At 40.1% G+C, this 20949-nt stretch overlaps 1 protein-coding gene across 2 annotated transcripts in view; it reads right to left on the bottom strand.

Moving 5' to 3' along the window:
* The window catches only part of Stk32a (serine/threonine kinase 32A), a 116220-nt gene that overhangs the window by 64941 nt on the left and 30330 nt on the right, over window positions 1–20949 (bottom strand). For both annotated transcript variants that reach the window (XM_031365591.1, XM_031365592.1), the window contains 2 exons: window positions 11734–11789; window positions 10611–10762 (listed from right to left, as the gene is read on the bottom strand). In XM_031365591.1, coding sequence (XP_031221451.1) covers window positions 10611–10762; window positions 11734–11789 — 208 coding nt within the window. The remainder of the gene's footprint in view (window positions 1–10610; window positions 10763–11733; window positions 11790–20949) is intronic.

Genomic DNA, 20949 nt, shown 5'->3' with positions numbered 1-20949 from the left:
TTCAGTCTCTGCTCCATAGTTGATCTCTGCAACTCCTTCCGTGGGTATTTGGTTCCCCCTTTTAAGAAAGAATGCAATGTTCACCTTTTGGTCTTCCTTCTTCTTGAGTTCCTTGTGGTTTATGGGTTGTTCTTCCTGTATTCCAAACTTCAGGGCTAATAACCACTTATCAGAGAGTGCATACCGTGTTTGTTCTTTTGTGATTGGGTTACCTCACTCAGCTCTATTTTCATACTTTATTCATTTAGCTGGAACTTCTCACCTGAGTGAGAACTTTGAAGATCCGATGCCTTGTACCTCTCGGCACGCACCAGGACCTCCTAGTATGAGGCCTGCTGCAAACTGTGCCTTTGTTTACTCAATGGCATCAGACAAATATTCACTGCATATCTGTCTCTCTGCATAATGCATGGCAGCTAGAGGAGTGACCCAAAGAATGTAGGCTTTCTTCTCTTAAACCCACCACTAGAAAACTGGACTAAAATATGACAGAAATGAACAGATCTCTGAATTAATTAGAGGGGTCTAAGACTCTCAAAAAAATGCAACTTGGGCAATTAACTAAAGCCTTAACTCAAATGCATAAGTCTGTGTAATTTTCACCAAGTGCAAAACACAGTGTGTCACTTCTTTCTTTTGGATCATAGGACAAGCTACAGATTATTTTTCCCCATGTCCTTATGTCATAGTTGGTGGCTCAGATGTTGGCCTTTCTCTGGACAGAGCTCTGCATATTTCATGGTCTGTCAGCTCATTGTACTGGCCGTGGAGATGTTGTTTATGAAGTCTCTCCAAGGGGGGATTTAGCTACTATTATTTTGTACAGAATCTCCTGGGATGGTCCCCTTAGAGAGCACGCTACCCAGTAAGCGGGCAAAGGGGAGTAACATCATCTTGTTCACCATATAAAAGGAAAGGTCACACGCTCAGATGTTAATGAGGAGCAATTAAATCAGAACATTACACCAAGGGCTTGGAGGAAAAAAAAGCGTTAAAAATTGATAATTTTGGGAATCAGTGGCAATCACAGACCACTGTAGATAGGCTGATCCAGCTTGGTGATTCTGGGTCCTTGATGGGATGGGAAATGGCCACTTGTGGTTGGGAAGGGATAGGAATGCCTTGGCTGGCATGACAGGGTTCAGAAGGCGTTGAATCAGAGTTGCTATCATCCCTGAGTAAAGGGACAGGCCACTCATCTGGCTCACTTGGACTGTCCATCTCTCTGTCTCTCTAGCCAAAAAGACCATTTGTTTCTATGCTGAACAGGATGTACAACTCCATGAATTCCAGAGAAATGGGAGGCCTTCCCAGAACTGCTGCTACTAAGGTTCTCACTTTGTCCTTCACCCTGATGCTCCATGTTGAATGCACCCAACTTCCTTTCAACACAGTAGTGCCTACAGTCAAACTGAAGCAAGGACAACTTCAGCAGAATTGGAAATAGCCCTGGATCCTGGGTGAACAGGGATGCATTCTTCAACACCGTTTCTGAAACTTGACACTCAAAACTCTTCCAGGGAAGCAAAGACAGAAAAAAATCTTTTACCTCAGACTTGATTACTTTAAAGAACAAGTAGTGATTTCATTCTACTAAAAAAGTACTTATCATGCTAAATGACATCTATATTTTAATTAGTTCTTTGACTTTGTTTATTTTCAAATCTTTTGTTTTACTGTTGTTGAAGGAATAACTAAATACATTATAGATATAATGTTAAGATGAAATGTAAGCTATCATTGAAAGTCTCAGAGAATTTGAGAAGATGGGATCCTGATTGGCCATAATGTTGGTTTTGTGGCTCTGACCTAATTTGCCTGTTTTTCTTTTTGTTTTTCTTCTCTCTTCCTCCTCCTAGTGCTCTTCCCCCTTCTCTCTATATATATATCTCCTCTCTGATTCTGTCTCTCTATGTCTGTCTCTGTCTGTAGACCAGGCTGGCCTCAACTCCCAGATCCACCCACCTCTACCTCCAAGTCCTGGGATTAAATGCATGTGTCCAGCACCGCCCCACATTTGCCAATATGTGCAACCTATGTAGAAAAACACAACATCATGACTGATTCACTTTAAATTTATAAACACAACATTTAAATAGATACTTACAAAATACTATTCTAAGTTTTAAATATTTATATTTTCCCTTACTTCTCAGCTTCTTTCCCTAAAATTTCTATACCCTTTCTAATTTACAATTTCATAGGGTAAGCAGAGTCAATAACATGAATATTACTTCCTCATATGCCCCCCTCCACACACACGTGCTTAACTTTCTGTCTTCTCTCCTAGTACAGTGAAAGAAGCATCCTCATCTCTACATCAAGCTAGCCCTTTAACCTGCACCTTCAATCCAAGGCTAGCCCATTCACTTGTACCTTCAACATCAGGCTATACCATTCAACTGCATCGTCCACTTAAGCCCTAAGTATTATGGGATAGCCCCCTTATATCCTGTAGTAGTCCACTTGTTAATCATTCCCCTTCTGCCCTTCATTGACAATTATTTCCTCTAACTGCCTTGTCATCTTTGAATACACCTATGTATACACATCTCAAAATGCATACCAAATAAAACTCAGATTTATAAATAAAAATAATATACAAATAAGGTGAAAATATAAAAAGCAAACCTGTCAACGAATCACATAGGAACCGGCGGTTTTATAGAAATGTGTAAGAAGAATGGAACCAAACACAGTTAATTTGGGGGGGATTGGAGGTTATTGTATGATTTACAAATTAGTTTACTATGTAGCAGAAATGATCCCAATTTAAAAAGAAGTTACTTGATAGCCTATAGTACCCATTCAATTTAAAATTAATACAATATAGAGCAATTAAGGGATCTCCTTACCATGACTATGTCTATAGATGCCCTACCGAGTATATCAAATGGCATATTAAAATACTAAAAACCTGCTTCTAGGAACTCAGGAAAGAACAACTTGCCAGGAACCATGGTTTGTGCTCAGCTTTGCTCCCACTGCATAGGAACAAAGGAAGGAGACCACAGAGGGAGAAATGAAATTGCCACCATTACCTACAGGTCATGGTTATAAATAATGAAAACCCACTGGGGAGGTACTGATGACGTTCAGCACAGTTGGTGGAAATAACATCAGTATTAATTTTATTTTAATATGCAAGTAACAGACTACTATAAAACACAGATTTAATAAAAAAAATATAGCATTATCAGAAACATCAAGTACTTAAGACTAAAACTTAAAAACAAGTAAAATAGCCCTCCACATCAGGGTCTACATTAAAATCAGAAACAAAGGGGAAAAAAATCAAGGGCTCTCTAAAGAAACAAAAATATATAATGTATAAATTAAAAGATTTACTATTTGAATATGCTCTAAATTCTCCTTGAATTAACCAGTGGGTTCAATAATGCCCAAAATAAATACCAGTAGTTTTAAAATACAAATTGAAAGTCTCTTACAAAATTTATATAAAATTGATAAGATCCAGTTAAAGCCATCACAAGGCCAGAATTACAGTGCTGCAAATGAAGTATGAAGCCACAGAGTGCAGCTGTGCCAGGCTCATGAATTAATCCGTGGAGCTAAGAGGAGACGCCCACATGGGTGTAGCGACAGGGAAGATAACAAATGGAGCTGTGGTGTGGCTTGCTCTCTGTTTAGTTTCCTGATGCTCAGTTTTCTATGAGAACAATGGAGCACTCAGAGCCTTTAATCCTTAGTCTATGACCCCCCTGCACATTAAGGATGCTCCCTGAAATGCAGCCACTAGCCAATGCTCTGCACATTCGTGGTTTGTCTAGTCCCTGGCATCTGAGCTTCTCCAATGAATGCCAGATTTCCTCCCTACCTAATAACTGTAGTTAGATAATTGAGCAGAAACCCTAAATTGAACCTGTTCCTCCTCTGATCTCCCATCTCAGTAAGTGAGACTATTCCTCTGGCCAACAAACCCGGAGTCATTCCTCTGTCTTTTAGCCAAGGGGCAGCAGGCCTGTTTTTCTAAGCAGAGTCAATTAGACGTTCCCCTAGGACTTTGATTCTTGAGTGGTTGACACAAGGTTAGGAAATCAGTTGGAGCTGACTCATCTGGGCCAGACAGCCTCAAGGGTTTGCGCTTCGTCCCTGTACCTGGATTCCCGGAATGGCCTTTGTTCCTGCTCTTCAGCTCTATTTCTTCATCTAAGTTATCTCTCATGGGCCTGGTGAGTTTCCTTTTAGCTGAGTAGTTTTTAATATCTGTGTGCTGTTTTCTAAAAAAAAAAAAAAAAAAAAAACTTTCCTAACAGAACAAGAAAATGGAGAGTTGATGCATGTGTTATGAAGACCCAGATAGTCTATGAGACTAATGTCTCATTAGCTCATGAGGCAGCCCATCATCCAGTACATATGGTACAATTACTGCACACAGGCCACCCAATAATACTGTGCCTCTGCTAAGTTCTTCAGAGACTGCCCTCCTGTGCCATCTATGTGCATCAGGATCATGCCCAAGCACAGCCATTTCAAAAAGGCCAAGTTGGGGTTGCCAATCTTTTAATATAGACTTAAGAATGAGAGCTTATAGAAAGAGAGTGCTCGGAAAGAATTCAGGTACATCTGAGAGCATGGGTGTGGGCTTCCCAGAAGAATCACATACAGTAAAACATCTGAGTTACTGCAGAAACAAATTCTTTCTCAAAGACTTTCATGGCTAGGAGCACTTGGTTATCTCTTGTAGTTCCCAGTTCTACCATCAGTAAGCATCTCCACCATTTATGTGAGCATTTACTCTGGACAATGCCTTAAGAATATCCCATGTATTGTGGTGAACTGTTTCTAAATTATAGCGGTTCCTCTACCTGACCTCCTGAGATCCCACCTTTCCCATGACCCTCGCCAAAGTAGAACCTGCTTCAATCTGATCATGACTTCATGATTCACTTAGGCCAATAGAGAGTAGAAGATAGGACATAGGCAGAGGCTGGGGATGTGTTTCTCATGAAATGCATCCTTTCTAGCTGTTGGGGATCCTTCCATTGCTTTGGGGCAACACCCCACTGCTGAGAAGACAGCAGCAGAGATGACTAGTCCCACTTATCAAGAACTAGGAGGTTGACTTTGGACGACTGACTCTCCTATCTTAGACAGCTTCAAATAAGTCCTCTCAAACCAGAAGACATGTCTGCCCAGTCCATAGGATCATGAGAAATAAACTGTCTGGTGTTAGGGACAAAGAGTTATTCTACTTCCATGAGGATCTTCACTCAATTATTTTAAAGGCATGACTTACTAAACAACTCCTTTGTATAGTATTTTACATATGTGTTTTGACCATTTGTAGCCATCTAGATGAGTATTGCTATAAATCTTAGTTGTGCATAGAGAAACCAAGCAAAATACCTGGGGTAACTGGCCTAATTCAGTTACCAAATGGCAGAGCAGGAATTAAAACTCAAGTCCCTCAGACTATGGCCAGCTAGAAGCCGGAGTGGGTATAATGGTAAAAGAATGTTTTGGGAGAACGCAATGGTTCCATAGATGTGGTAGGGACAAGATCCATCAACCAGGAGCCAATAACCTGGTCTTACCACTAACTTATTTATTCATCTGCTCACTGATCACTTGCTGTGTGCTAGGCATGATTAGAAGACTTGCAGAAGTCACAAGAAAAGCATGCAAGTACATCTGTCTGCCTTGTTGTATACCTGTGGGTATGAAAGATAATGAACAAAATTAATTCTGCTGCCTCACATATTTTGCAAGCGAGAAATCTGCAGGGAATGGTATGAGCTAGAAAGAAGGCAGACTTGAGGTCAGGTTATCAGATGTGAGCCCAGGCCCTTACAGCTGCTCTGGGTAACTCTTGGGGAAACCCCTCAGGTTCTCCGGTTGTAGACTGGAACTAGCAATCCCTCTCAACTGAGTTCATTGGGATAAATACAGACTCTAACATACATTAAAACTAAAGCCATTCTCAGTTACTGAGATCTCAGTCTGTGAAACCACAAAACTGAGTGGAGATCGTGGGAGAAATTTCCAGGCAACCATTGGCAGGGATGTATACTCCGCTGTCTCAAAGGACCTCATGCCACACTCCAGGTACAGGTGGTCTCCACTTAAAACAGATGAGTTCGTCCTCTAATTTATTAAAGCCACACGTGAGACTGTTCTATTCACGGAGCCCAGGGACCCAAGCAAGGAGGGAGAGAGGCCCCAGAGTGCCTGGCAGCCTCAGGCTTAATCTCAATTAACAAAAACCACCTGGGGAAGCTACTATGGGTCTATTTGTTTTCTGACTATGGGTTGCCAGGGCTTGGGTAACAGCCCTCAGGGAAAGACTCACAGGAAGATTGTATTTGCTTTTCGTGGATGCCAGCCCTGTCTGGCAGCTTTCACTTGATAACATGCCCTATATATGAAGATTCTTCCTGATTGGGTCCAGGTAAGGCTGACTAGGTTAAATGTTAATTCCAATGTTTTTCTTCCCTGACACCTTGGGTAAACTTCTCTCCCTGTAAACCCTCCCTGTACCCACAAGTAGGGCATTCTAGTAAATCCTTCCCTGCCATCTTCATAGTTTACATTTCAATCCGTGCTTGCCTATTGATAGCGATAGTGTACAGAGAAGAGCTGCGTCCATTCTTGCTCATCACCATATCTTCTCACTGTGGGCCTGTATTAGAAGTAGGATTGCCAGATCTAATAAATAAAGTGTACTCTCTAGCCAGTTAAATTTGAAATTCAGATAAATTCAATAGTAAATCATTTTAAAATGTGTCTATGTGGCACTTGAGATATAGGCTAAAATTATTGGTTGCTTGTCTGAGACTCAACAAATTGTTACTCCCACATTTATACAGCCGCCCAAACTATAGCTTGGTCTGGTCCTCAATAGATATACACACTAGCCGGGCGGTAGTGGAGCACGCCTTTAATTCCAGCACTTGGGAGGCAGACTCAGGTGGATCTCTGGGTTCTAGGCCAGCCTGGTCTACAGAGAGAGTTCTAGGACAGCCAGGGCTATACAGAGAAACCCTGTCTCGAAAAAACAACAACAACAACAACAACAAAAATAGATATACACACTAATGAAGGAAAGAATGGGACTAAAGCAGGACAAAACCCAGAAAACTATATGCAAATATTTTGCTAAAAAGCACATATCAACATATTAAGCATGGTTGTTTCAAAGGGTTAAGACTTTAAGGACTTTTCATTTGTCTATGGGTTTCTTTTTCTGTTTTTCAAATTGGTGGCACTAAGCAGGAAAATTCAAATATATATGCATATATATATATATACATATCTATGTATGTGAGCATACATGTATGCATATGTCTATATGATACACATAAAAAAGACACATGTGCACACACATGTATGTGTACATTCATATGTCTTAACATTAAAGCAAAGAATGCTTAAGAGAAATTTGTTTATTTTTCTCAGCTCAATAAGTAAGGTTTCCTGAGTACAAGGCCTAGAGCTAGATGCATCTTTAGAAGATTATTTAATGCTATTTAGGCAGCAAAAGCACAATGGCAAAGCACAGTTCCAGAGTTTTGAACTGGTTGCATCTCCAAAGCTTGAGAGATATCAAAATAAATCTAATTTTTAAGCCAGAATATAAACCTGCGTTATGTATAATATTTTGTGAATATTTAATTTAACTTGTGTTTGATTTGTAGAATGAAGGGGGGAAATCAAAACCAACTCTAATAAAGAACAAGTTAAAGACACTCCCCATGATGCTTTGAAATCAAGCATCTACACTGGACTGTTAGTGATGGGTGTGTTTAAAATATTATACCTGCATGGAACAAGGAACAAAAATTGCTAACAAATAGTTGCAAGGGCCTATAGGCTGGGCAATCCTTTTCATCTGCTGAAACACCAACCTAAGTTATTTGTTATGACTGTGTCTTCTGACAATGGGACTTAAAAAATGACAGATCCTTCATCGTTAAGATCCAGAAGCTTGGTAACATGGTTATGTACTGTGAAAATTCACTTAAAACCACTGTGCCTTGTTAGGACAGAAAGCACTGTAGGCAGAAAGAATAAATAAGCTGGCTTCTGCTATGAGCCTGTGGGAAGCTGAGCAGACGAACATCTGCTCTAACTCCAGGACAGGGGGACAGGGTGATATGAAGGTAGAAAGATCAGTCCTGGGAGTGGAGAAGTTTGAGTGGGGAAGACACACACGCGCACATGAGCACACACAGAGAGAGTATTGACAATGAGTAAAAAATAATCTAAAAGATCATTTCTGTTTTACTTTTAGGAATGCCCCGCCTCCAGGTATGCTCTGCACTGTGAATGGTAGAGGTGGGGCTTCTTTTTCTTTCTCGTCCATCAATGGAGAGTGCCCAATATTCCACTGTGAGCATCAGTGAGAATAACAAAGGAACAGGGAACAGATGTTATAGCACAGTGGTTCTCAATTTATGGCTCACGACCCTTTTGGGGCTCAAATGACTCCTTTATAGGGGTCACATACGAGATATCCTGCATGTCAGATATTTACAGTATGATTTGGAACAGGTGGAAAATTACAGTTATGAAGAGGCAACAAAATTATCTTATGCTTGGGGGTCACCACAACATGAAGAACTGCATTAAAGGGTTGCAGCATTAAAAAGGTTGAGAACCATGGTTAAGGCATGTCTGTCCCACTGTGGCCAGCTCTACATGCACAGTGAACAGACTGTGGTCTGCAACGACAGAATTTCTGAATGTTTTACATTTCTTACATCCCCGCACCCAGGTTTCCTTGCCTGTGCCCACACAGCAAGGAGAGACAAAGCACAGAAGAGGAAAACTCTAGGTGTGTCCTTATGAAGAGTTCTTGGCTCTAAAAAGGGAAAATGAGTTGGCTGAGCTTTTTAAGGAGGAAAAAATATGACTTTGAACAAAGGGAGGGCCGTGAAGTGACAGCACCTTGTCATTTTCAAGGTGGGGAGAGAAGAGAGGATATAATGATTGCTAAGCAAGAGAAAGCTGCTGCATCCATTTTAGCATCTTACATGGCAGCTATTTGAATAGGCCACTCTAAAATACTGATTAACAAATACACTGCGGCTGTACCAAAATTAGACTCTTAGGAGGTCTGAGTAGTGCACAAATTATAATAGATCTATTTCCAAGTCACACAAAACCATCTTCTTTTCAACTGAGAAGCAGCTAACACATTGCCGACTGAGTGGACTGTGCTAGGTAAAGACGGACGGAGGGAGGCTTTGTGCATCGGTGCCTCCAAAAGGATGTGCTCAAACGCACAGCGAAATCTCAATTATTTTTCCATTAGCATTCTCTGGATAAAGGCTTTCATTTTCTTTGCTCCTGCTGGCAAGTGAGAACTACTTGGCATGCATATTTAAATAACAGTCATACTGAGTTAACTTTAAGATCCAGCTCTTAACGTAATAGATGCATTAAATGTGCAGTAAAATGAGAGAGAAACATAAAACTCTCAATGCGCCGAAAAGTGCATGGAGGTAATAAACATTATAAGCTTCTCATGGGTTCTAAGCCTTGGATTGTGGTAATGGCTTTGAGACCTGATCCCAGAGAGCTAATGTGTAGCCACTAATGTGTTAATTCTGTTTAAACCTATTGGCCTAGGAAAACAGCACCTGACTTTACCAAATAACCGGTAATATATAATAAAATAATAAAATATATTCCTATTTCCAAAGTATGTCTCAAACAAACAAACAAACAAACAAACAAAAACCAACCAACCTGTTACTGTTTATTTTGAGGAGAAAGTGTTTTCTATAAGCCCCAAAGATCAATTTCATGCTAACCAGGGAGTCCATATTTGACACCCGATGAATCTGCCCCTCAATTTATTGGAAAAATCTGTGCTGATTAAAGATAACAGATCTGAACACATTCCTTATTGGTCCATGTAATTAAAATTCTTGAACAACTGCTAACCTCAAGGGCGAGAAGGGCGAGGGGAATATTTATTCCTGACAAGTAGGGGGGAAAAAAAACCATTTTGAGCTGAGATGATTTAGTAGATAAAGGGCTTGCTTTATAAGTGTGCATGAGAGTGGAAATTTGGATTCCTAGAACCCATGTAAAGCTTAATGCAGCTACACACATCTGTAATCCCAGCATGTCAGACAGAAGTTGGAGACAAGAGAATCCCTAGAAATTTGTAGGCCAGCTAGCCTGCTGTATGTAGCAATAAACGAGAGACTATATTTCAAATAAGATGGGAAAAAGCAGGCAACCCAAGGTTGTCCTGTGACCTTCACACTAGCACAATTGCACACACACTCGTACACACACTCACAGGCACATATAAAGTTAACACTATGCACATGTACATGCACATGCACACAAACACATACTACACTCAGACATTACACCTAGACACACTAAAAACATTTTGATGGCGTGCTTGATGAGGATGGGCAAGGTCCTGAGTTTGATTCCCAGCATAGTAACAAGATAAAACGAGTTTCTGTCTTTTTCCTTCTTAACATCAAAAGTCATGCACAACCCATTAAGGAAAACTGTAATGAGGACTGACCAATGTTCATCAAGCACTCATGATCTCATGGGTGTAACTGTGTTTGATGATGTATGCAGGAGCGTGGACTTGGAGGTGCTGCTGAAGCACTTACCACAGATTCACCAGAAAAGGGTGTTCCAGGCCCTGCATGATCTGCAGTTCCTTGAAGACATTCCTCACTTCATTCCGCTCCACACACTTCTGTTTGTTCATGTACTTCATGGCATACATCTTCTTGGTATCATTCTTCTGCACGATGCAGACCTGATGATGCAAAGACCCAGGCGAGCAAGGTGAACAGGGAGGAGGAAGAGTGTGGCTTAGAGACACAAGGCGAGCGAGGCTTGTTCTCTAGCAGGGCAGAATGGCTTTAACGTTCTTACTCCCCGGGGGGGGCAACGATTTCATTTTATTTCTCCATGTATTTAGTACGTCAAAAATTATACTTCTATGTTCCCATCTTAGCTTGCCTGCTTCTGCTCCTGGGATCTTCAGAACAGCATTTAAATCTGCTTCCCTGTGAAGACTCTCCTGATAACAAATAGCATCCTCGAGCCTCCTTTAAGTGGTTACAGAGGGTGTGACCCGAAAGGTAAGATGAAAAACACTAGGCAAAGAGTCTCTCTCCCAGCATGGGTGATGTAATGGAAAAAGACTAAGCATGAGGAAAGAGCTACACAATTGTCCATGTCTTGTAATTCTTTTAGAGGCCTATATAATAGTCATCAAAATAACATGCAAATTTAATATGAAATCATTATTTTATCTTAAAAGTATGTCTCCACAGAGAAACTAATAGAGTGAACACAAAATATTCTTACTGGAAGCTGGACTGTGTATATTTCCCATAATAAAATTTTGGAAATGGCAAATTGGGGAGAATATAGAAATTAAATGGCTTCTTTCCCCCATGAAACATATTAAGCCTCATGTTAATATGATAACTCTTACTGGAGAATTTGCAAAAGGAACTGGAATCTTAACCTTCTTTAAAGAAAAACTCCCCCACTCTCCTAAGAGTAGGGTGATTTGACTTGAACAAGATAGTCCCCAAACCACATTTGGCTCATCTTGCATCTGACTATCATTGCATGGTGGTGACAGTTTTGTAAAAGTACATTCTAAAACATGTCCGAGTTATATTTCTTTGAAACCCCTGCACCTCAGGAATCCCACCATTCTCCAACCCTCTGTGACCCACATCTCTGGTGGAAGCTGGACAATTCAGTTCTTACCTTCCCAAAACTGCCCTTCCCAATGGCTCGCAAAATTTCAAAATGGTCAAAGTTGACTGCAAAGCAAAAGAATGAAGAATATCCAGAGTTATTACAAACTACTCCTTATCAGCTAATTGAAGAAACAAGCATTGGGCTAAATTGAAGTACCTTGTCTAAACTGACACACAAGGCTATATTAAAATACCAATTTATTCATAGAAAATGATTTATCAGCCACTAATTCCATGTAACCATAGAGCTTACATTGTATTACGAATGTGAAAATACAAAGTCGACCATTGGAAAGCCTGTAATTTTTTAAAGAAAGAGATGCTTTGAGATAAATACTCATAGTGAATGATAAATGGAAACAGAGGCACTGAATCCTGGGAAGGACAGAGGCAGCAGGTCTTTCTCTAAGAACACTGAACATGCATTTGCCCATAGACACTGAGGGAGCATATGACTTCCTGTGAAACTGCTAGGCTTTCAACTTTTATTTCTGCTTGCTTATTTTGCCCCAACTTCACTCTCTTGTACCTAAATAATTTCAGTTTCCCCAAGTCGTAAAATCCTCCGTCCATAAGTACACAGTATTAGCTCATCTCCAACCTACAAGCAGGGATGTGTGCAAAAGTCCACTGAAGTGGGCTTTGCAGCTGAGATGATCTGCATATGCTCTTTTGTACCTACAGTGTCTCACAATGAAAAGAGGTACACAACATAAGCACACATGGTCTTTCGGGTTCAATCTCATAAAATAATTCCCAATAAGGACAAAATTCAGACACTCTCTGGCCGGTGGCAATCTTTGGTTTCTTGCTCCGATGACCTTAAGAAAAGGTATTTCCTGGTTTTGGAATAAGGATTTTTGACATACAAATACTAAATGAGAGGCTTAAAGAACTTCCTAAGTAAGGAGCATGAAACAATAGAAAGTATCTCTTTAACAGAAAACTTGCATTCAGTTATTGATGGGGAGAGCATCAGGGAATACTGCATACATGCAGATGAGGGGAAGATGGGAGCATTCAGCTCTCACTTTCTAAAGTGTGCACTCCAGATATCCAATTCAGTTGGTCAGTCTTTCCTATTCGCTGAGCATTCTGTCCAGCCTTCTCTCAACCCTCAACAATCTACCTTCTGTCTTTATCAGCAACAGTTAGCTCAAATCCTTGTGAAGGGGAAGAGATTGCTAGGGCCTCCTGAAAGTCTCTGGGCTTTCTGAAGTTCACACATTTTTATAATAACTTTACCATCACTTCTGAACTTCCTTTTTTTACCCAGCACAATATCCACTTAATCACATAAAATCATTTGCATTTTACAAATGGTCAGTCCCAGATTTAGACCCCAAATAGTAACATGCTGTGATAGGAAAAACAGCCTCGGTTTCTCCACGTGCCCTCCTGTAGACATTGACTAGATGAGAAAAGATCTTTCCCTAGAAGGCCTTCCTAAAGCTGTTGTATTCTTCAGGCTGGTCACTTGTATGCCACAATATGTGCTCCAGGACAGACTGCATGTCGTTTCGCTCTCACTGCTATCTCTGCCTTAGAATTTTACCCACTGAGGCAGGTGAAGTCCCCGTGGAGTCCAGCATAGTGATTTACATAAGTATGGCATACAGCAAATAAATCAAACTAAGCTATAAGAACACTCAAACACCCCCAAGCAACCATATCTTATAAATATGAATCATGTGAACATTGGACCATTTCAGGGAACAATTTGCTGTTAGTGAAATCCCATTAATAAGTTTAAAAAATAGGTTTGGCATCCATAAGAAACATTACATTTTTAAAAAACTGAGCAGAAAGTATTAGAAACTACTAAAATGGGATATGAGTATAATAATATCACTTCTGAAATGTTTATTTTATATATTTGAGTAGATATGCAATTTTTGGTGTATGCCTTACCTTGAGATGTCAAAAAATAATCATCAAAATGCTAATTTTCTCTCAAATTACAAGCTGACGTAAGCAAACCAATGACTCTACACTCAGTACACAAATCTCAGTAAATACATTATTTACAATGGTCACATTAAAGGAAATTATCCAGGATTTATTTGCAAATCCAAGATTTTATATTGAGCAAATTCAGCAACTCACTATGACTTCTCCAGCCTAGCCTAGGAGGCTTACAATATCTCTAATCTCTAAGCGCACAGCAAGAACCTAGGAAGGATGTCTCATGGTGACATTAATCTATTTCAGGAGCCATGTCTTTTCCTAAATCATTTTAAGCATTAAGCAAAAATAATAAATGATTACATGTCAAGGTTCCTGATAACTTTATATTGGCAAAACTGCCTAATTTAATGTGCCTTTCCAAATGTCAGTTCTCAGAAAAGTCTAAGGGAAAAAAAGTCTTAGAATTAGAAAACATATCTCCTATCTCACTGGTGGAAAAGAGAAGACTCCAGTCTCATGCCAGGCCACCTAAAGTCCCTCCTTCCTGGAAGACGGCTTGGGGAGAAAACCAGTGGCTGATCAGAAGTGACAGAGATGGCTATAGAGGTGGCTCAGTGGTTAAGGGCACTTGCTGACCTTCCAGAGGACTCAGGGTCCGTTCCTAGCACTCACAACCGTCTGTAACTCCAGGATGCAGGAGATCTGGTGCCTTCTTGGGTATCAGGCATGCACATGGTACACAGATGTGCATCCAGGCAAATACCCATATACATTTTAAAATTAAGTGACTTCAAAACAAGCTCTAATCCTGCGCCTCCATCACTCCTTCTAACAGTACAGTCCCCAGTGAGTAGAAAAGCTAACATGAAAATATAGCCAAGCCAATGTGACAAATGGTGCATTGACACAGTACCATAAGAGACAAATTCAGAATTGTAGTTTTATAGTCATATAGTGTTTGCCTTTCTGATTCTGGACCCAGGCTCTTAACAACTGTCTTCCTCGTTTTCATCATGTTGTTTTTACACATCTACCCACTCCAACTGGAGTACCCGGGAGTGCAAGGTAGAATTTTCCTTTCATTTAGAAGCATATTGGAATCAAATTACGCTTCCCAAGTTTTTCTCTAAACAGAACCTTGCTGGCTTTAAGACATATTGCTGATGATGTTATCAGTTCCTTTACATCTCTTACCCAACAATCCCTTTATCCCAACATTTTGTGAAACTAACACTGTTGAAGGAAGAAAAGGGGACCACCCCTTTCCAGAATGTGAAAGAATGCCCTGACATCAGGGCTTGGCAGAAGGACATTCTAGAAAGCCAAGCTATGCATCTTCTTCCTTCTATTTTGAGATAACAATATTTGAAAACCTTGATTCCAGCCTTCGGAAGTAGCAAATCGTGAACATATGTGAGTCTATTGAGAACCAAGTCCCACAAACTGCTTATGTAAATCTTCCTATTGATGGTGGAACAAGGACACCAGCTGTGTGACCCTGGACAAGTTACTCAGTCTTTCCAAATCACAATGTCCCATCTGTAAAATGGAGCTAATTAAACCCAACAGGCACGAAGCTTCCAAGATGAAACACTGTAAGCCAGAAGTGTAGTGTCTGGCTCACTGAAATCTGAAAATGACAATTGCTTTTAAAACTGCAATTATTCAATGGAAAGTGGCCCTTATTTCCAAAGTTTCCATTCTGTTCCCACAATGCAACCGTTGTTACAAATGCTAGGGTGTCCTTGAAGGGTTTTTCTCGGCATGTGTGGGTTCCTTTCTGGCAGTGGGACAGCATACTATCTCTGGGACAGGCGCAGATTTTCTAGTAACTCCACTATGTCTGGCCATTCATACAACACCCTATTCATTTGCCTCCCACTGTTTCAAAACACTGAAATCATTGATAAGTATTGAAAGGTGTATTTATTACCTAATAACAATAATACTATCCCAGATATCCTTAATGGGCTTTTGTGTTTGTGTATGTTATTAGGCTTACTTTATGGGAAGAGAAATGTTGGCCAAATGTATGCCAACTTTTTTTTTCATTGTTTAGAGAATACTTTATTAGTTTTTGTAATCAAACCCACATAGATAAGACCTTACATATTTAATCCAGTGCATTATCCCTGTATAAATGGAAAAAAATTAAATTCAACATTTCTAGACCAATATGGCTGTTAATTTCTGTACAATGTATGCCAAATTTTTAATGTGAAGATTTCGTCAGTAGCCCTCCAAAGATACTGCACCAACTACCCTTCATATCAGTAACATACAGGAGTGTCTTAGCTAAGTTTACTATACCTGTGATGAAAGACCATGACCAAAAGTGACTTGGGGGAGGAAAGGGTTTATTTCACTTATTCTTCCCTGTCACTGCTCATCATCGAAGGACGTCAGGACAGGAACTCAAGCAGGCAGGAACCTGGAGTGGACGCCAATCCAGAGGCCGTGGAGGAGTGCTGCCTACTGATTTTCTCTCTTTGTCTTATTCAGCCTGCTTTCTTATAGAAGCAGGACTGTCCAGCCTAGGGACGTACACACCCACGATGGGCTGGGCTGTCTTACCTCAATCACTAATAAAAATATATCCTATAGACTTACACACAGAACAATCTTATGTAGGTTTTTTCTCAGTTGAACGTCCCCTTTTCCGATGTCTATTTGGGTCAAGCTGACATAAGATTTGTCAGAGTGAGGAGGTAATTTTTAACTTGCCAATACTACTACATATATTTGCCTTGATTTGATGAGATAAAAAGATAGGCGTATTGACTCACTTTATCTCTGTAATGAGTGAAGCTGGATGGATATTTTATATTTTTTCATCAAACTGCCTATTCACATACTTTGTCAGTTTGAATTACTTGTTGGTTATTTTGACTTGCACATGCTCTTATACTTATATAAATTAATTCACTTTAAAATACCAGGTCAAATTTTCTTGGTTATCCATTTGAATGTATTTAAACAATGGAGGCCTTAAATTTTTATATTGTCAAATGTATCAATCTTTTTCTTTGGCCCTTTTGAGTTTGTTTTATTTCAAAGTTACTTTAAAAAGCATGTCTTTGAGTTTTAAGTTAAAAGCCTTTTTAAAATATAGAGACGTGGCTATAGGTAATCATTTTTTAACATAAAATTCACTTGTTCTGCTTGGGAGGGTGTGAGAATGTCACCATGTACACGTGGAGGTCAGAGGTCAATGAGCTGGAGTCAGCTCTATTCTTCCAATCCATGAGTCCAAATTATTGAAGTCAAGGTCCTTTACAAAAGTCCTGCCAGTCCCCCACCCTTTTTTTTTGGTCTGTTCATTTTCTACTTCCATGTGGTGTTAGCTAGCTCTGTGCTCACTAAAGACAAAGTCAATTCAACATGAAATCATAATTGCTCAGCTGCTCATGTCACCTCTCCAGCCTGAGAACTCCTTTGTTTTGCTTTCCAGGAGTGCAAAAGGCCAAAGTGTGGTAGAGGTCAGCAGAGACAATGCTCACTAATCTTCGCTCATGCTCAGTGGAGATACAGTTATGCCTGGTAGCAGCTGGGAGCACTGCACTAGGCCCCGAGAAGGGTGTCTGCCCACTGGATCTTTCAGTCTCCTGGCATGAGGAAGTCATTAACCAGAGTCAATATCAAGCCTTATGCAAAGGATACCCATCGATATTCTAAGCATGTGCCATAATTATCCCAACATCCCACCACTTCTACAGAACAGCGCTACTATAATTGTTATTCGTTTTAAAAGATGGGCCAACTGCAGCAGAGAAATTAATTTTCCCCAGGCCAGAGTGGCAGAGTACTAGAGTGAGGATTCAAGTGGACTCTGCAGCTACCCTTCAGCCCCATTCTCACCTGCCTTCCATTAAGTACGTATCTCTCTTTCTTTTGCATATGAAATTGAATAGGCCATAGAGTGTGCCAAGGCCTGAATTCCCATGCCACTTATATCTGTTTCCACTTTTCTTGAGTAAGTATTTGACATTTTGATGGGTGCCGTCATGGAAGCCAAGTTGCTCAAGCTACTTTCAGTCACTCAGGACTGTCAATCATTCCATTCCACCTTCTAGCCAGAAACCTGGTCCAGATGTAAAATGACAAATCAAGCCATTCTATTCTATATCCTTACACTGGGTTTCCAGACCTGGAAATGTATCTTTTTCCTCTCTCTGTCATTGATGTCCAGAAAATAAGAATACCTGGCTATACAATAGGAAAGGGGTCCTCAGTTCAACAGAGCAAACTAGTATATGGCATATATTAAAATTATAGTATGTAGGCATTACCCCATAGCATTGAAATGTCGGGCTTCATATTTAGGAAGGTCAGATTTTGATTTTGATTCAGGTACTTCCAATATTTTTTTCACTAATTCTAATTTTATTTATATATTTGTTTTGTTCATACAGAGTCTCATGTAACTTAAGCTGGCATCAATCTCAGTGAAGTCTTTAATCCTGATCTTCCCAAGTACTAGGATAATAGGAATTTGCCACACCTGCCCAAATGTTAACTTTTTTTTAATTAGATGTTTTCTTTATTTACAATATCTCCTTTCCCAGGTTCCCCTCCAAAAAAAAGAAAGAAAGAAAAGAAAAAGAAAATAAATAATATAAAATAAAATAACAAAAACTAAAACAAACCCCTGTTCCCTCCCACTTCCCCCTGCTCACCACCCCACCCCCTCCTGCTTACTGGCCCTGGCATTCCCCTACACTGGGGCATAGAATATTCACAGGGCCAAGGGCCTCTCCTCCCATTGATGACCGACTTGGCCATTCTCTGCTATACATACGCTGCTGGAGCCATGAGCCCCACCATGTGTACTCTTTGGTTGCAGTTTTAGTCCCTGGGAGCTCTGAGGGTACTAGTTAGTTCATGTTGTTGTTCATCCTAAGGGGCTGCAAACCCTTCAGCTCCTTGGGTCCTTTCTCTGTTAACTTTTAAACTTGATACTAACTATGATCCAAAGTAATGCTGATGTTATTGTCCTAGAAAGGTCAGAGTGAAGCAAAGCACTTGAGGATCTCCAGGGAAATCCACTGAAGTTCCCTCAAGGAGTGGGTCTATGTGACCAGGCCATTCTTACAGCTTTTGCTTGTATTATTGCTGTATCACTATGACAAAATTTCTGAGATGCGAGATGTATTAAGGGAAAAAATAACCCAGAATTTTATTCGACTCATGGTTCAGAGGCTGGGACTCTCTAGAGCAGGCTACTGGGCCATGGTTAGGCTTCTGTTCCATTATAATATGGCAGACAGGATCACCATAGTGAGACAACGCTTCCATGTGCCAGCTCCTATTGCCTCCTCTTCTTGAGCATACATCTCTTGAGCATATCTTCTCTTCATTTTCTTATAAAGCCACCAGTCCTGTCATGTTGTCATCTTGATGACTTTATCCAATCCCAAATATATCCTAAAAGTTCCACTCCAAATACTATCAACATGTTGATCTTGATATTTAGTTTCCAACACATGAAAATTAGGGACCCTTTTAAACCACAACAATTAAAGTATCAGAAGGAGTCCCAGGCAGAAGGATACAAACTTGCTGTGTCCCTTTTTCTTCAGAGTCATGAACAAATATTTGTTGAATCGCAACAGGACACTGATGACAACCAAAGAGATAATCCTAGGCAAATCTACCTTGGTGAGCCAATAAATAGCTTGGAGTCACATCAAGAAGCAGCTGACACACAAAGGAAGCTAAGTCACTGCACAGAGGACCCAGGAATGCTCAGTTTCTGAAAGTTCTTGAACAGGGATTGGCAGCAACTAGTGGGGGGGGCAGGGGACTATCTTTCTTTCTCCAGTAATTATAGTTGCCTTATCTCCTTGGGGATGCCTGAGAGTCCAGAGTTTCTGATAGAACCTGCCTAGCACAAGTCTGCATAGATTTATTTAGGAACATTATTCTATATAGTAAAACACACAACATTTTTAAGGTGGGAAAAAAATCCTTTTTAGTTGAAAAGACTAAAAGCCTTCTAAGAAAGGCAACATTTCATCTGGGCTTTCCAAAACGAGGGGAAGTTTAACAGTGGACAAAGCAAAGAAGGACAGGAAGACTCCACTTACAAAGTGGCCCAAATCCCTAGGAGACAAAGTCATTAAGGGACAAGTGATTAAATTGATTGCCTTAGATCTCTGTTTCCATCTTTATCCCATCCTTGGGATACAGCAAATTTATGGTTTTGCACATGACATATGATAAAATGTCTATGCTGCCTCCAGCATGCAGCAGTCTTGAGTTATATCCTTTATATTTGTACCTTCTAAAATATGCAAATGTGTGCATCACCCAGACATCTAAGCAAATACTATTTTATATAATACTTACCCAAATACTGTGAAGTGATAAAAGTATTAGCGTTTTGTAGATATATAGATCATAAACACCAGTGACAGTTTGAATATACTTGGCCCAGGAAATGGCACTATTAGGTGTGGCCTTGTTGGAGTAGGTGTGGCCTTGTTGCAGGAAGTGTGTCATTGTGGGTATGGGCTTTAAGATGCTCAACCTAATTCCTTGAGAGCCAGTCTTCTGTTTACCTTCAGAATAAAATGTAGAACTCTCAGCTCCTCCTGCACCATGCCTGCCTGGATGCTGCCATGCTCCTGCCTTGATAATGGACTGAACCTCTGAGCCTGTAAACTAGCCCAATTAAATGTTTTCCTTCTGCTCTCTCAACCTCCTACTCATGTCTTTACTCTCACCTCTTGCTCCCTCTCTCCACATGGCCATGGCCAGCCTCTAATTTTCTACCCCCTTTCTCTCTCTCTTTTCTATAATAAAACACCTTAAAACCAAACTAACTAACTAACTAACTAACTAACTAACTAACTAACTAAATAAATAAAAGATGTCATTTTTGAATTGCCTTGGTCATGGTGTCTCTTCACAGCAGTGAAACCCTAACTAAGGCAACACCCAAAAAATTAAATCCCCCAATGTTAGGGCTTAGACTTCAGCCTGATTTCATATGGCTCCAAGTTCCATGATTTCAACATTATAATGAGCCTCAGATCCAGAATACATTAGCACAACTCTGGGACTCTGAGTTTGGATTTGGGCTTTGCCACTATCTAAAGTTAACAGTATTAAGCACAGTATTTAATTTCTCTACATTTCACTTTCTTCCTCTGTAAGATTCTGATCACACATAGTCCAGCTTCTAAAATTATTATTATAAAGCCTAGGTAACATAAGCTACAGCAACGATATGAACCAAGTGCTTTTAGTAGAGTAGGATCTCACTATATGAGTTGTTACTATTACTACTGGAGAATTTGACATTTAGTACCAA

Source organism: Mastomys coucha, unplaced genomic scaffold (assembly GCF_008632895.1).
Source record: "Mastomys coucha isolate ucsf_1 unplaced genomic scaffold, UCSF_Mcou_1 pScaffold13, whole genome shotgun sequence".
NCBI classification, from domain to species: Eukaryota; Metazoa; Chordata; class Mammalia; order Rodentia; family Muridae; genus Mastomys; species Mastomys coucha.
This window is presented reverse-complemented; position numbering and strand designations above follow the sequence as displayed.